The sequence below is a fragment of the Dipodomys spectabilis genome, unplaced genomic scaffold, assembly GCF_019054845.1.
Source record: "Dipodomys spectabilis isolate Male_0828 unplaced genomic scaffold, ASM1905484v1 ptg000373l, whole genome shotgun sequence".
Classification (NCBI taxonomy): domain Eukaryota; kingdom Metazoa; phylum Chordata; class Mammalia; order Rodentia; family Heteromyidae; genus Dipodomys; species Dipodomys spectabilis.
In genome coordinates, this window is record NW_024871050.1 from 761349 (window position 1) to 777595 (window position 16247).

A 16247-nucleotide genomic window follows, 5' to 3' on the forward strand; every position below is an offset into this window, starting at 1 on the left:
ATGAATATATAATATTCATGATTAATAATAATATAGACTCTTTTGAAGGCTAGAAAGTTGATCAGTCTGGTCTTATGCATGCCGCACACTCCCAATCTGATCATCTGTTTCTTTTTGAGATCTTACACAAGAAAATTTTTTTCTCATACTAGTCATCTACATTGAACATGCTTGCATTGGTTTGTGTCTCGATGTGATCTGACTGTTGAAAATAACTACAAACCAGGAGGACTACTGGGACCCTTTATTTAAGATATTTCCCAGATAGTAGGTAATACATAAATAAGTAGGTAATACATAAATAAATATAAATATATAAATTAATAAATATATTAATAAATATGAATAGATATATAAATATATTAATAAATATAAATATTTATTTATTTACTTGATTTTATTTTTGGAACTAAGTCCTGGAATTTTATTTCTCTTATTCCAACTTGTCCAACAATTACTAAGAAGTTCTATATGACCCTCTGTAAATTTGGTGGTTTTGTTCACTTAAAAACATGTATTACCTACTTACATTGTTAAGTGCATTGCTAAATACGTACTCCTTTTAGCACCAAAAAGAATCAAGGACAGAAATCACACGAGTATCTCAATAGATGCAAATAGATCCTTTGAGAAAATCTAACCACCTTTTATAATAAACTTTCCAAAGGAACTAGGAATAAAAGTAATGTACCCCAACATTATAAAGACTGTATTTGACTATAGCCTTTATGTGTGCATGTATGTTTCTGTATGTTTGTATGCCAGTGTGTGGCCATTTCCTCTAAAGTCAGGAGCAAGACAAGGATACCTAGTCTTCCAACTCCTATTTTAATCCAGTACTAGTGTAGTGGGGAGGGGCAGTGAGACCACTCAGTCCACAGTGAAAATGTAAAAGATTTTATTGAGTGAAAAGTGCTGACGCGCCAGGACCACACCTGGAGTTGGGATCCCAGGAAACGGCCCCGAGTGCCGGCCCATTTGGGCTTTTAAGCATTTTGGGCTAGGGTGTTGGTAATTAAGGAAGCAGAAATCTCTAGGAAAAACTATAAATTACTGGAGAAAGAAATCTAAGTGGGCACCAGAAGATGAAAAGACCTTCCTTGCTCATGGATTGGCAGCATCAATATTGTGAAAAGTAGTATTATCAAAAGCAATCTATATCCAATGCAATTTCCATCAAAATTCTAATGACATTTTTCACAGAGGTTAAAAATAATCTCAAAATTCATATTGAAGATAAAAGACCTTGATTACACAAAGTAATCCTGAGCAAAAAGAAGAATGCTGGAGGCATCACAATACTCCATCTCAAACTAAAGTACAAAGCCATAATAATGAAAACAGCATGGTAGTGGCACAAGACAAATATGTAGAACAATGGAACAGAATCAAAGACCCAGAAATAAGCTCACACAGTTAAAGCCAGCAAATTTTTGACAAAGGTGCCAAAAATGTGGAGAAAATATAACCTTTTCAACAAGTAGTGCTGAGAAAACTGGATGTCCTCTACTAATATCAACTCCAAGCGGATAAACTACTAAATAATACTCAGGAGAAAGATTTCAATGTTTTCAATTTAAGTAATACCCTTTTATAAAAAGTCATACAATGCAACGTTTTGTGATAGGATGCAAACCAAAAGGTTCTTAAGTGAAGTGCCTGTGGCTCAAGACTGTAATCCTAACTACTCAGGAGGTTGAGATCTGAGGATCAAGTTCTTAGCTAGCACGTGCAGGAAAGTTTGTGAGACTCCTATCTTCAATTAAGCAGCAAAAAAAAGCTGAAAGTGGAGCTGTGGCTCAAGGGATAGAACACCAGCCTTAAGTAAAATGGGGCAGCACTCATGCCCTGAGTTCAAGCTCCAGTATTGGCAACAACAACAAAAACCCCTTAGCTTTCATGCTGAAGTCATATTTTCTTACAGCTGTAAGCTATTCCTACTCTCAGTATGTTAATTAAAGAACTGAAATTCCTCAGTTGCTGGGCAGAGATGTAAATGACTAAAACAACAGCTCACTGGCACAGAAATTCATTGGAGGGGATATTTTTTTAACTCACTACTTACTGTACTCATTGGGTTCCTGGTTATTCAGTGGGTGTTTGTTGACTGACTTGAGCAGCGATCAAAAGTAACATTAGTATCCACTCCTGGCAAGGCTGTAAGAGAACTATACTTTCAGGAAGAGAGACTTCAAGGGTCTCTTTGAGCTAAAACTTGTTGTTACTCTGCTGAGTATCTCTTATCTATAAGCAAGCAAAAAAAAAAAAGGCGGGGAGAAAGAGGGTCCTAGACTAGAAGAATCTTAGCCAGATGCCATCAGAGGATAAAAGGCTTGTAAGCATAGAAACAGCACTTCTTTCCCCAAACAACCAGTTTCCTGATGAATTTGAATCACTTCTCACATTTTGGAAGTTACTTAATAGACTGACCACTCCAAGGGAAAATGTCAATTCTTTCCACAGAAGGGGAGCGGCAGATCCCTTTAAATGAACAATTTCTCAGCAAGTGTCCTGGTGCGGATCTGAAGTCTCAGGAAATCTTGGTCTCAGTGAACATCCCCTATTCCAGGAAGGTGAGGAAATCCTTTCCGGTTTACCTCTGGGTCCATAACTCCTTTATCCCAGCATTGAGGGGCTCAGAAAAAAATGTGGAGTGTTTGCCGAGGAGAGAAAACTCCACTGGAGGAGCAACTAGCACCACTGTTTTACAGGCCTTATGTCTAGCTGGCTTTCATTTGTGTTATACACTTTTCCTAGTATTCCTAGAACCAGAACTTTCTCATGCTCCCCTCTCCACAAATCCTAAAGTTACTTTTTAACATCTGGTCATGGTAGTTCATACCTATAATCTCAGCCACTTGGAAAGCAGAGCTTATGGTTTGGGACCATAAAAGTTAACAGGACTCCATCTCAACCAATAAGCTGGATGTGATAGAGTGCATTTGTCACCTCAGCTACACTGGAAGCATAAATAGGATTTTGATGTGTGTCAGTGGCTCACTACTAGTCATCATACTACTAGGAGTCCAAGCTTGGGAAGATCATGGTTCTAAGCCAACATGGGCATATGCAGGAGATACACATGCATATGCATGTGCAGGAAGGAAGACCAATCTCATAAAGAAGGAGGATAACAGAGGAAGAATGCTGGCAAATTATTTGCAACTATGAAAAAAAATAATGTGCAAAGGGGCTGAAGGAGTGGCTTTGTGGCAATGTGCAAACAAAAGGTCCCAAGTTCAAACTCCAGTACTTAAAAAAGAAAAAGGTAAAATACAACTTTTGTCCCACCAGGCTTTTCCCTAAATGAGACACAAGAATATACCTCTGTTTGTTTCTTGGGATTTGAAAGAGGCTAAAAAATACATTTGCAGTAGAACTTAGTGGGGGAAAGCAAGGCCTTCGAAGGCAGAGACTTAGGTTTGAGTTCTGGTTTCAAGACCTGAACTAATCATTAGATCACTCCAAGCCTTTGATTGCTCACCTGTAGCGTGGGAGTAATCATGCCTGACTCGGGACATGCTCATTTCCTAAGGCTGTCAGAGCAAATAAGTACGGACTCTTGGCTTGCACAACAAAGGTTTGTTTTCTAGAAGTTCCAACAGGTGTCTGATGTCAAGGTCAGACTTCTGGCCTTGGTCATCTCCTCCTGCCTTCACATGATCTTCCCTCTTTCATGTCTATGTCCAAAGTCCCTCTTCTTAAAAGGCCCCTGCCTAATAATCCCATTTTTTTAAATTTAATTTTACTATCAAGGTAATAATCCCATTTTAACTTTTGCTCTCTGAAGATTTATGTCCAAAGTACTGAAGTCCTGGGGGTTTTGAACATCTGTCTTCGAGGGGATAGGGTAAGAGAGGATACAACATGAATTCAGTGGCACAGTATACACGCTGGCACTCCATTGTCATTCTGTGTTTCTATATGGGTCACCTAAATTCGTTGCAGTGGGAATTTGTGTCCGCCTTCCGACAAGCCCAGCGGCGACAGAATGCACTAGCCATCGTCAATTCAGGAATGAGAGTCTTTTTCGGAGAAGGGGACGGCATAATTAAAGAGTTGTCCATCTTGTATGGAGGTGTCGGATCAACCACCATCTGTGCCAAGAATTCTTGCCAGAAACTCATTGGAAGGTAAAGCATCGAGTTCTTACACTCCAGTAACAGCCACCTGATCAGTGGCAAGATGTAATTATTATAACTTTCCCATTAAAAAATGTGTATTGTCTTTAAGTAGTTGTACAAAGGAGTTGTCATAAACCAAAGTAGATTATGAATATAGTGCATCTCGACCAATGTCACCCCTTTCAACATTCTTACCCACCAACCCAGTCATTCCTTTATCTTCAGTTTAGGTTATGTATTGATTTTTATTTTTTTTTGCAATTTAACAAAGCAATTTATGTTTACAATGAATCTTGTTTTGTTATTGTTGTTGATAGTGGTGCCTGAACTCTGGGCCTGGGTACTGTCCCTGAGCTCTTCAGCTCAAGGCAAGCGCTACCACTTGAGCCACAGTGCCACTTCTAGCTTTTTCTGCTTATATGATGCTGAGGAATCGAACCCAGGGCCTCATGCATGCAAAGCAAGCACTCTACCACTGAGCCACCTTCCCAGTCCTACAATGAATCTTGATCTGTGTTACCACTTCAACATCTTCACACACCCCTTCAACCCACCCCTTCCCTTGTATATCTCAGTTTGAGATACTTACAATGAGTTCTTGTCTGCATTCTCCCCCTTTCCCCTTTCATTCCTCTTCCCCCTCCCCTTGGCCCCACCTTGCTTGCCCTCTTGCAAGTACCCACTTCCTGGCACCTATTTTGTTGTGCTTTGACTTAGTCATTTTAAAGAATTTTTACTGTTTGTGCTCTTCATAAAGTCTATTGCATTTCAGTTGATTCATTGTAACCTATTTAATGGCAGGAAATTCCAGGAAGATATCATGATTGTTTATATATGTATGTATGTATGTATGTATATATATATATATATATAGAGAGAGAGAGAGAGAGAGAGAGAGATAACATATATTAGAGACAAGAGAGAGAATGCCCATCATCCCATATTTTTGTCATAAAAATAGATTATATAAGTTTGTTCTACAATTAATTGCTAGATGTATTTACTTACCTTACTTCCTCTGTCTACAGGTAATAACAAAGTAATAAAGAATCACAGTTAAAAGCATGCACTTTAAGCCTTTGGTGAGATAGACTGCTTGACCACAATCTCAGTTCAGCCTCTACGTGATCCCAGTCAGTTCACTTAAATTTATGGTCCTTCAGTTTCCTTGCCTGTCAAAGACAGGCAACTCCTAAATATTCAATTGAGAAGATTAAATGAATGAATGCTTTCACAGTGTTAACGTAGAACTGGACACACAGTAAACGTCCTAGCAACAGACAGAATGGATTCCTGAAGTAACAACAGTTTGTTTCATTTTGGTTTGTTTGTTAGTCTTTGAGACAGACTCTTATTATGTAAGATGGCTTTGAATTCTCAGTTCTCCTGCTCAGCCTCCCTAGTGCTGAGATTACAGGGATGTATCACCATTCCAAGACAGCTAAGGATTTTGGTAGTGAAACTCAAACTAGACACTTTGAGAAATGGTACACTGCTGTGAACATGGCTTGCCTGACACCAGAACTTTACTCTTATTTCTTACATTCCAGAGTAGCTATTTGTCTTACAATATTCACTGAAACTGTATAACTAGTATACAGAATATATACAGTATATACACTAGTATACTATATACTAGTACAACTGTATAACTAGTCCTACCAGCCTAGGAGTCTCTTCCTTTACCTCTCCCAGGCCCTGGAATGAAGAGATGCTGGACACAGCCTGCAGGCTGGTGCTGGATGAAGTCTCCCTTCCAGGCTGGGCTCCAGGAGGGAAAGTGGAGTTCAAAAGGACCCTCATCATCAGCTTCCTCTTCCAGTTCTACCTGGAAGTGTCACAGATTTTGAAGAGAATGGTAAATGGAACTGGCCATGTATTAGTTCTCCCAGTGTTGGAGGGATATGGCGATGTCCACAGTAAAGGCCCCGCCCTGCTGAGTTGCTTTGGAATAGAATGATCCAACCTCTTTTCTTCCACTTGAAGAGGTTTTGCCTTCTTGTGTTTGGCTTTCCTCTCTGGGCCCTGCTGCTTTTCTCTCATGCAGGAAATGATGGCACCTACTGCATGGTCATCTTAGGAAAGGGCTGGTTCTGGACCCTTGTGCTTCAGAGCTACTGATTACTTAGTCAGAACCACAACACAGATAAGACAGACATTCTGTGCCTGGTCTCACTCATGCCAACTCAAGTGACAAAACGTTTGGCTAGCGAGGGCAGAACTGAAAGAAAGAATTCTCTGCATTCCTTTTGCTTGACCCAAAAGAAACTTGAGCCATGGCTTCACGAGCCCCATACCACAACCAGCCAACCACACTAGACTAGAAGCTATTATTGGTTTGGAAATCCTTTTATTAAAATTTTAAGTAAGTGCCACAAAGTCTTCACTTATTATTTTATCTATTTAACTATTTTTGCCAGTAGTGAGCCTTGATTCTCACAGGACTTTTTTTGTTCAAGGCTGGTGCCACTACCACTGGAGTCATGCCTCAACTTCTAGCATTTTGCTGGTTAATTAGAGATTAAGGCATTGTAGATTTGTCTGCCGGGGCTAGCTCTGGACCAAGATTCACAGGTCTCAGCCCCCTGAGAAGCTGAAAATATAGGAATAAGCCACTGGTGTCTAGCTTATCATTGCTTTGAAGGAAGGTATCTTCTCAGTATAGAGGGAAACCAGAGGGTTTAAGATGGGAGTCTTGAGATCATAGATAAGTGAAATACTATTGCCAGGTCATAAGAAACAAGAAATTCAGCCAATGGCAGACTCTCCTCAAAATGAACAGTGTACTAAGACCATTCCTTAGTGAGCCAAATGACATCAGTTAAAAGTTCCCTTTATAGTTCTAATATTATCTAAATATCTACCAAGGTTCTCCTTTTTGCAGGACCCATCTCACTGTCCTAGCCTGGCAGACAACTATGAGAGTGCTTTAGAAGATCTTCACTCCAGACACCATTGGCAAACACTAAACTACCCGGTGAGAAGCTTTTTTATCTTTGCTTTTGTTGTTGCTCCCAAGATTCTGGGCTATGGTAACTTCAACTGGACACCCCACCGCCTCTCAGTGACTCTCAAGCTTAATAGGCCCAAGCAGCCCTTCTTATGAGTTCACAGTCTCCTTCAGTGTAAATTAGAAGTTTAGAATCAAAGCCAGATGAATGCTACCTATGGAGGAAGTGGTCGGGCAGGGATCAGAGGATTGAGGTTCCAAGTCAGCCTGGGCAAAGTGTGACCCACCGGCCTCCCACCAATGGCTGAGAAGTTCATCCCAATCAATGTGGGAATAGGTAGTAGGATTGTATCCCAGGCCAGCCTGAATACAGAGCAAGACCTCCACCTTAAAAATAACCAATGCAAAGCCAAGCTGGAGGTGTGATTCAAGTAGTAGCGTACCTGCCTACCAAGCATGAAGTCCTGATTCAATCCCTAGTACTGCCCCCAAAAAAAGGAACAGTTCAAAACTGGGCTAGCAGTGTAGCTTGATAGTAGGACATTAGCTTAGCAGAGGCAAGGCCCTAGGTTAAACCTCTAGCACCACATGTGCATGTGCTGTGCGTGCATACATGTGCGCGCACATGCACACACGCACACACACACACACATACACACTTCAAAACCAATGAAGATTCACAAAGAAAAACAAAACTAGCACTGGTAATTTTAAACAAAAGCATCTGTTTTGATCTTAGCAGTCATGTGTTTTGTACTATAGACTTGTGGCATTAACATAAAGGAGCTACCCAATTTGCTATGCTTTCTGCCCTTCGCTTTGTGATTGTCAAAGTACAAAGTTGTGTCTAAATTGGGCCCTAGTTGCTCTGGCTTCATCTGAGGTGCCAGACAGTACCTATAAGCTAATGTAAAGGCAATGCCACATTTATTCATTTACCTATTTATGTGCGTATGTATGTATTTATTTATTTGTGTGCCTGTACTGGGCTTGAACTCAGGGCCTGGGCACTGTCCCTTAGCTTTTTCACTCAAGGTTGGTACTCAGTTCTACCTCTCATTTTTTGGTGTTTAATCAGAGATAAAAGAGTCTCACAAACTTTCCTGCCTGGGCTAGCTTTAAACTGTGATCCTCAGATCTCAGCCATCTGCGTAAGTAGGATTACAGGTGTGAGCTACCAGTGCTTGACAAGGAACAGTTTTATGAGATGTGCTGATTTGTTTTGTTATCAAATGTGGACATAGTCTATAAGATATTGACTCAATATTGTACCTCAAATCCCTCCTAGTTCTAGTAGGTTTTCTATGAGTTACAGTTTAGAGATCAATCAAACATGACTTCTTCTAGCTGTTTACCAGCCTTTCGAATGAAAGCTATTAAAAAGAACAAAATTTCTCATAACCTTCAAATGGAATTTTCTGACACAACATCATAAAGTACATCCCAAATTAGATGAAACTTGATGTGTTTTTCCTTGGAATTAATATTAAGAAACTTGACAGAGAGTGTAAGTCAAGAATAGGGAGAGAGTTTTAAAAACACCAGTTCATTGAATCTGTTGTTGGATTTAGTTATAAAGGCCTACAGTGTGTTATAATGAATACTCATGTTGCTGTATACCCCTTGAAGTTTTAAGTTAAAGATGTTCAAAAATTCAAATATACCAAAACTTATTTAGAAATGAACATTTTGAACATTAAAAACAGCTGCCATCGTCCCTGGCATTTTGTGAAATATAGAATTCACAATCTTCCACTTACAAATATCCTAACAGTGCCTTGGCAAGGGAATGCATTTCAAAAAGGAATAGCAACAAATCAGTGGGCATTCAAGTCAGCTAAACTGAGGGGGTTATTATTATAGATTTCAAGACAATATTTGGGATGCAGCTTATTTTCCAGATGGAGGAGTTTTGTTTTTGTTTTTCCTATGTCTTTCACACACACACAAGTTCCATGTTGCTAGAGTAACTTTATAACCTTCACAATGAGCATTTTCGCTCAGATTATTTTATTAACACAAAAGAATTTTACTAGTGTTTCAGTTAACTTTCCATCACTGTAACCAATACCTGAAATAATCAACTTAAAAAGAGTTTCTTTTTCACTTGTACAAACTTTGAATTCATGCTTGCTTGGCTGGTGCTCTACCACTTGAGTCACTCCTCTACACTAGATTTTTGCTGACTCTTTTAGAGATGAAGTATCAAGGAATTTTCTGCCTGAGATGGCAGAGATCCTCTGATCTCAGCTTGCTGAGTAGTTAGGGTTATAGACATGAGCTACTAATGCCCAGTTGTTATTTTGGCTTACAGTATGGGATAAATTCTAGTTCATGGTTAGGTAAACCTGTTGCTTTTAGATTTCTGGTAGGGCAGATGTTCAGAGTGGAGAAAATATTGCCTCATGGCCAGGAAGTGAAAAGGAGAAAGAGGAAGAGATGGAGACAGCTCTGTTCAAGGGGATTCCACCAATGATGTGAAATCCCTCAGTAGGCCCTACCTCTTAAAGTTTTTACTACCTGTCAAAATCAGCCTGCTGGGGATAAAGCCTGTAATGCATAGGTCTTTGGGGACATTCATGATCTACACTCCACCATGTAGCTTGAGATCATCTGCTGTAGGACAAGAGAACAGTGTCTTAGCCATAGCATAGAGCATGCAGAAAGCAATCAAATAAACACATTAATAGATCATTACAGATGACTGCGGTGTACATGTAATCTGTTTCATATTTGCCTACTCAAAAGAAGAAAGATATATTTTGGAAGTTTTCCTCAATGTTTTGGCAGGCCTCACACAGTTAGAATTCAAAGACTTCTGTCAATGTTATGATAGGTTTTATTCTTTACATTAAAAGTGTTAGCAACAGAAAACTCTAGGAACAAGCTTGAGTTAGCTAACATTTTGCTTTTCAGAATGATAAAATAAAACTAAAAGTCTCTTAGTTAAAAAAAAAGATGAGGTTTCTTTTTTGTGTGTTCCTCCCCCGTGGTATAACCCGTTTTCACTGTATTTGATTCCAGTGCCCTGCATCTTGTATATACATTTTCCTAATTTGGGGAGGGGAAGGGAAATAACAAAATGCTGAAACAAGGATACAGGTGACCCATTGTAACAATGTTGAAAATGAACTTTGCAACTTCGGGGGGGGGGGGGGGGGGGCGGGGAGGTGGGGAAGGAAGGGATAGTAGGGGAAAAACAAAGGTAGGGCTAACAATACTCAATAGGAAATGTACTCATTACCCTACTCATGTAACTGTAACTACTCTGTACAGGATCTTTACAATAAAAAAATACTAAAAAAAAAAAGATGTGGGTAATTTTTACTGAAGTATTGTGGGAGCTGAGAGCCCAATAGGACATCATCATTCCACACTTTAGGGGATATTGTACAAAGGAATCAGTTCCTACTATCTGAAAAAAATGTAGCTGTTAGAACCCCCATAGCACTTTTTCTTTTGATCACCATCTGATCAAAAGGAAAGAGAGAAGAGAATTGCTAAGAGCTCTGGTCATGAGGACATAGCACTATATCAGTGGGTCTGGTGTGTATTGGAGCTGCTTCAAATCCATACTCATACCTTAATCTCTATATGCAAAATATATGAACACTAGCAAGAGAATATAATTTTATAGTTCTTCCCCGAAGGAAGATTTAGGTTCATTTACTTATGCAAATGGAATTTCCATTGACCCACTGCAACAATGAGATGTACAAGACGCTATGTCGAAAAATGAACTTTACGATTTTGGCATGGGGGGGATGTAGTTGTGGAGATGGGAGGGAAGGGAAGGTAGGGGAAAAACAAAGGAGGAGGCAACAATGCTTGATAAGAAATGTACTCATTACCTTGTGATTGTAACCCCTCTGTACAGTATTTTCCCAATAAAAAAGTTAATAAATAAAAAGATTTTAGGATCTCAGGAAAAAGCGCTGCAGGAGAGGAAAAGCCTTGCATCATAGCTATCTAGTCTAATTGACTGTTGAATTATCATAAAAAGACTTATTGTCCTGGTGCTATTATGAATTGTGACTGCTTTGTTTTCTCAACATGTCCTGGCTTGGGGGCAAATTGTATAACTACCCTTCTTATGGGAGAGATGCATTACATGAGTATTCCTGTTTTTGCTACAGAAATATAAAAATTACATGTTGGTTGTTTATTAAACAGAATGTCAATCCAAGGCAGCTTCTTCAAGACCCAATTGGCCGGCCCATAATGCATCTGTCTGGTATTAAGCATGCCACTGGGGAAGCCGTCTACTGTGATGATATGCCTGCGGTGGACCAGGAGCTTTTCCTGACGTTTGTAACTAGCTCAAGAGCTCATGCTAAGATTGTGTGAGTGTTCTACCCATAACCCTCATGATTGCCTCCTTAGCTGCCTCAGTCCATTAGTGGAAAGCTATGATATGCTTGTTGGCAATATCCAAGGCAGACAAAAGGTGAAATAAGATTGAAACAGCAGATTTATTACCAGATTTTCTTTCATATCATAACATCCTAATCCCCTAAATTTCTTCCCAGATATATGGCGGAGAATGACTTGAGTAGCTCTTACCTGTATCTTCTTTTCTGACTGTTCTCAATGCACTGTGGGCTGTGTGCATAGCCTCTTGACGGGGTCCTGTGTGGTATGTTGTCACGTAGGTCCATGGATCTGTCCGAAGCGCTCAGCCTGCCAGGTGTGGTGGACATTGTGACTGCCGAACAGCTAAAGGACATGAACTCCTTTGCTGAAGAGCCACTTCTGGCAACGGATGAAGTATACACCTTTGTTCTCTATCTGAAAAAATAACATTCTCAGCTAATAGCATTTTGGATTTTCTTAAAGATAGCATCTAATTTGAAACATCATAAAACACACTGGTTTTTAAAATATACTTCCTATAAAATATTAATAATTTAATAGAGTTATTATCAAATATTGATATTCTAAGAAAGTAGAGAAGTTGACTTAGTTATATGAAAGCCACTTTGGTGTTTTATATTTTCTTATAGTGTCATTAAGCGCTATTAACAAAGACTGTGTGTCTCAGCCCGTGCTGGGAGTGAGTCTGTCCTCTGCCTTCCTGGACCACAAAAGTCTTTCTGTGTCATAGGTATTTTGTGTGGGTCAACTTGTCTGTGCCGTGGTTGCAGATTCTGAGATTCAGGCAAGACGAGCTGCTGAGAGAGTGAAGATTGTCTACCAAGACTTGAAGCCACTGATCCTAACAATTGAGGTAATGAGAATAAAGTAGTGTCAGTTTAGAGGCCACAAGGCCAGTGGTATATCAGAAAAATGCTTTTGGCATCTCCTGACTCAAGGTAACTTCCAAAATCACATGCTGCTCAAAGACAGCATCTAGAGTTCTTGGCTTCCTTCTTCATGTTCAATGAGTGAAGGCACAATATTGACCCAGCAGAAATCTGAAATCCAGCCTAGTTAGGTCCTATGTGTGTCTCAGCATTAATGAGTAGCCAGAGGAACCAAGGAACTGTTGGTCAGCTGAGGCCGAAGGTGAAATCATGTTTTTTTTAAGCACATGACTGTCTAGAGCAGTAGAGACCTAAACAAAAATTGTCCCCCTGGACTGAAGAAAAGAAGGATACTAGACAGCCAACAATGTCTAGGACAATAGATCCACCCTGTAGCTCTGGCTAACCTTCTCTCAGGCTCTGACAGGTACAGCATGAGCACTGATAAAGTGGACTATTCAACAAAAACTGAAGACACTCCATTTAGATTTTATTGCGTATCTCAAATGAGTATGAGGCCTGGGTCCTATGATGCCATCAGGCATTTTGGCAACTTAAAATTAGAGTTTATTTTCTTTTTTAACTTTTAATTGCTTTTATATAGGTGATGTAGAAATAAGTTATAGTTACATTAAGTCAGACAGTAAGTACATTTCTTTTTGGAAAATGTCACCTCACTTATTCCCAGTTTTTCCATTCCATCCCCACCCACAAGTTGTATAGTTCATTTCCCACATAGTATCTCATGAGTATCACTACTGTATGTCTCTCCGTTCCTGTGTCCCTTCCCTACCCTCCCAAAGACAGATAAATGAACAATCAAGACAAAAGAAAAGAAAACAAAAACAGCAACAAAGAAAAAAATCCTGTTTCCATGTCCTGGAATTCATTTTAATAAATATTATTTTATATGATCAGATGTACATAGGCATTGCACCTTTTTGGAGAGTTGTATTTTCTATCCTAATTTTTTTCTATCCTAATTTTTTGAAAGAAAATTGGAAATTTATAGATTTATTTCCATGAAATGTTCTTACATAGATATTTCATTGGTTCTTATAATTTACTAAAGAATTAAAGAATAAAACCACTGGAAGTGGCGCTAGCCTTGAGCTGAAAAAGCTCTGGTACAGAACCCAGGCCCTGAGTTCCAGCTCTAGGACTGATTTAAAAAAAGAATAAAATCACCGAGTAGACTAGATTCAATATGTACAGACTCTGTGTCCTCTTGGAACAATGAGATCTTCACAATATAGTGAATAACTACTAGGAGATTAGTGTGGCCTCAGGCAGAAAATGAGAACATGACTTGGTCAAGACTAGTATCATCAGGAGAACTTGGTCTTGGATGTGTTTCCCATTAGATAGGTTGTGCTAAGGAAGGTGGTATTTCCCTTGGCATTTTTAATTATGTATTTTATTTTAGAGACAAAGTCCTGTGTGGTCCATATTAGCCTTGAACTCATGATTTATTGCTTCAGCTTTCCTAGCGCTGGGATTATAGGCATATGCCGCTATACCAAGCTAGTATTTTTAAATTAAAATAAAATTTTATTATATTTTAATACAAAATACAGAAGTTTGGTTGAATTAAAGTGTGATTAGACATCACAAATTTCCCTGGATGGTTTCAAATTCAAATTCTGTTTTCTTCTCAGGCCTTCCATCCATTTGTTGCCAATGAAACTTTATATGTATACTTTATACATATATACTTTATATATTCTTTTCTCCAAATACTGTCTGTGAGTTAGAATTACTTCTAAAAAAGAAAATATTTCTTTTTTTTTTTTTTTGTCCGGTTGTGGGGCCTGAACTCTGGGGCTGGGAGCTGTCCCTCAGCTCTTCAGCTCAAGGCTAGCACTCTACCACTTGAGCCACAGCGCCACTTCCGGCTTTTTTCTTTTTGCTTATGTGGTGCTGAGGAATCGAACGCAGGGCCTCTGGCATGCAAGGCAAGCGCTCTACCACTGAGCCACCTTCCCAGCCCCCTAAAAAAGAAAATATTTCTAAAAAACTTAATCAAAAGTTTTCATGCAAACTGGCCACTGGGGGCTCATGCCTTTAATCCTAGCTAACTCAAGAGGATGAAATCTGAGGATACCAGTTTGAATCTAGCTCAGGCAGGAAAGTCTATGCGATTCTCATCTCCAATTAAGCACCAAAAACCTACAAGTGGAGCTGTGACCCAAATGATAGAGTGCTAGTCTTGAGCACAAAATCTCAGGGACAGAGCCAGGGACCTGAGTTAAAGCCCCAGGACTGGCCTTAAAAAAAAGTTTGCATGCAATTCCTTCCCCAATATGGTAGCTTAAATATTCTCTCTTCCTTTTCCTACCCTCCAGACAAATAAAAGTCCAAATAAGTAAACCAGTATCATTTCCTCCTGTCTCCCCGCAATGAAACCAGCAGATCCCTAACTGCCTGATTTGACACTGTGGAAATAATTACCTTTCATAGATCATAATATAATCAGAAGTTAAGTTCTTCAAGGCCAATCATCTGAATCAGAATGGATTAAACCAACACCAGTCACAGAGAGCTATAGTATCTTTACAGGCACATTTTTGGGAAATTGGTTCAAAGAGCAAGCACCTAGTGTAGTTGAAAATGATTAAAATTTTAAAAATGGGATTCAGATAATTTTGTTCCTTGTTTCAACCTGAGGGATATCTGAGCTTTGATTAATAAAAAATTGAACTCATACATTGATTCTAGTAGGAAGAATGTTATCAAAATAGGTAAGGTGTGAGCTACTGCACTAGCTCAAACCCACTTTTTCAATGGAGGAAACAGTAGGATCACAAAAGAGCGTACCTGCAAGATGTATGGTTTGGATAGAGATGTAGGCAGGTACAGGCGTAAGTGGCCAAAGCATCCAGAGTGATGAAAATCCTCAACTTTCAGCAGGCTAGAATCCCATGGATGGCCAATAATCCATAGTGGATAATGCTAGCACAAACTAGAGGTCACATTTGCCAGTGGACCCTTTACAACAAGATAAATGTCCAAAGATAGGTAAGGAAATCGAGCTAGATAATTGCAGTGACATCCTTGATTACAGATAAAAGAATCATCCCAGGTTATTATAATGATATCACAGCAGTATATAACCAGTATATAAGTGGATTTGTGGCACCCAGGCAGAACTTGTAAAGGTTGGTGTTCCAGGGCTGGTGTTGTCTGGTGCTCCCCTGTCTGGTGAGAATGAGGCATTTGTCTCCCTGAAAAAGGAGGGTGGGACTAGCAGGTGAGGCCTCCACTATTCCAAACATTAGTGTGTTCATTTAGCATTTATTTAGCACTTACTTTATGCCAGGTAAGCTATTTACATGTCTGATTTCACAACTGTCCTGGAGCAATATGTACAACTGCAACTTCTATTGTATAGATGAGGTTCAGGGAAGGGAATTACCTGGCCTACAGTCAACAGCTAGTAGATGGAGAAAATGTAGCTCTAGATCTGGGTCCAAGCCCAGTTCTGAACCCTTGTCCTTACTGGCCTTGGATACCTTAAAGGGGTTTTCTAAGAGAATAATCTTCCCAGAAAATACTAGTTCAATCTAGGATCACCTACACACCAGGTTTTTTGTGTTTGTTTCATTTTGTCGTGAACATGCTTAGTTTCTTTGGACTCACTGGTCAAATTTGCATTTAATCCCTGAGAATCTCTAAAGTCTCCTGAGCTCAGCTCCCCAAGGCCACAGAAATGGTGAGTGAATTCTAGAGCAAGAGGAGAAACACTGTATCCGTGGTTACTGCCATGGGGCTGGAGCTCTTTCTCAGGCTGCTTCACCTTTCTGTCCTCTTTCTAGGATGCTATACAACACAAGTCCTTCTTGGAGCAAGAAAGGAAACTGGAATGTGGAAATGTTGATGAAGCATTTAAAGTGGTTGACCAAATTCTTGAAGGTAAGATTTTGAATAAAA

General features: G+C 39.5%; 1 protein-coding gene across 1 annotated transcript in view; it reads left to right on the forward strand.

The window, feature by feature from the left end:
- Positions 1-16247, forward strand: part of Aox1 (aldehyde oxidase 1) — a 64137-nt gene that overhangs the window by 19619 nt on the left and 28271 nt on the right. Inside the window, exons 13-20 of the mRNA XM_042667002.1 lie at positions 2464-2573; positions 3949-4133; positions 5820-5982; positions 7009-7101; positions 11248-11417; positions 11727-11841; positions 12179-12301; positions 16133-16229. Of these exons, the coding sequence (XP_042522936.1) occupies positions 2464-2573; positions 3949-4133; positions 5820-5982; positions 7009-7101; positions 11248-11417; positions 11727-11841; positions 12179-12301; positions 16133-16229 (1056 nt within the window). The remainder of the gene's footprint in view (positions 1-2463; positions 2574-3948; positions 4134-5819; positions 5983-7008; positions 7102-11247; positions 11418-11726; positions 11842-12178; positions 12302-16132; positions 16230-16247) is intronic.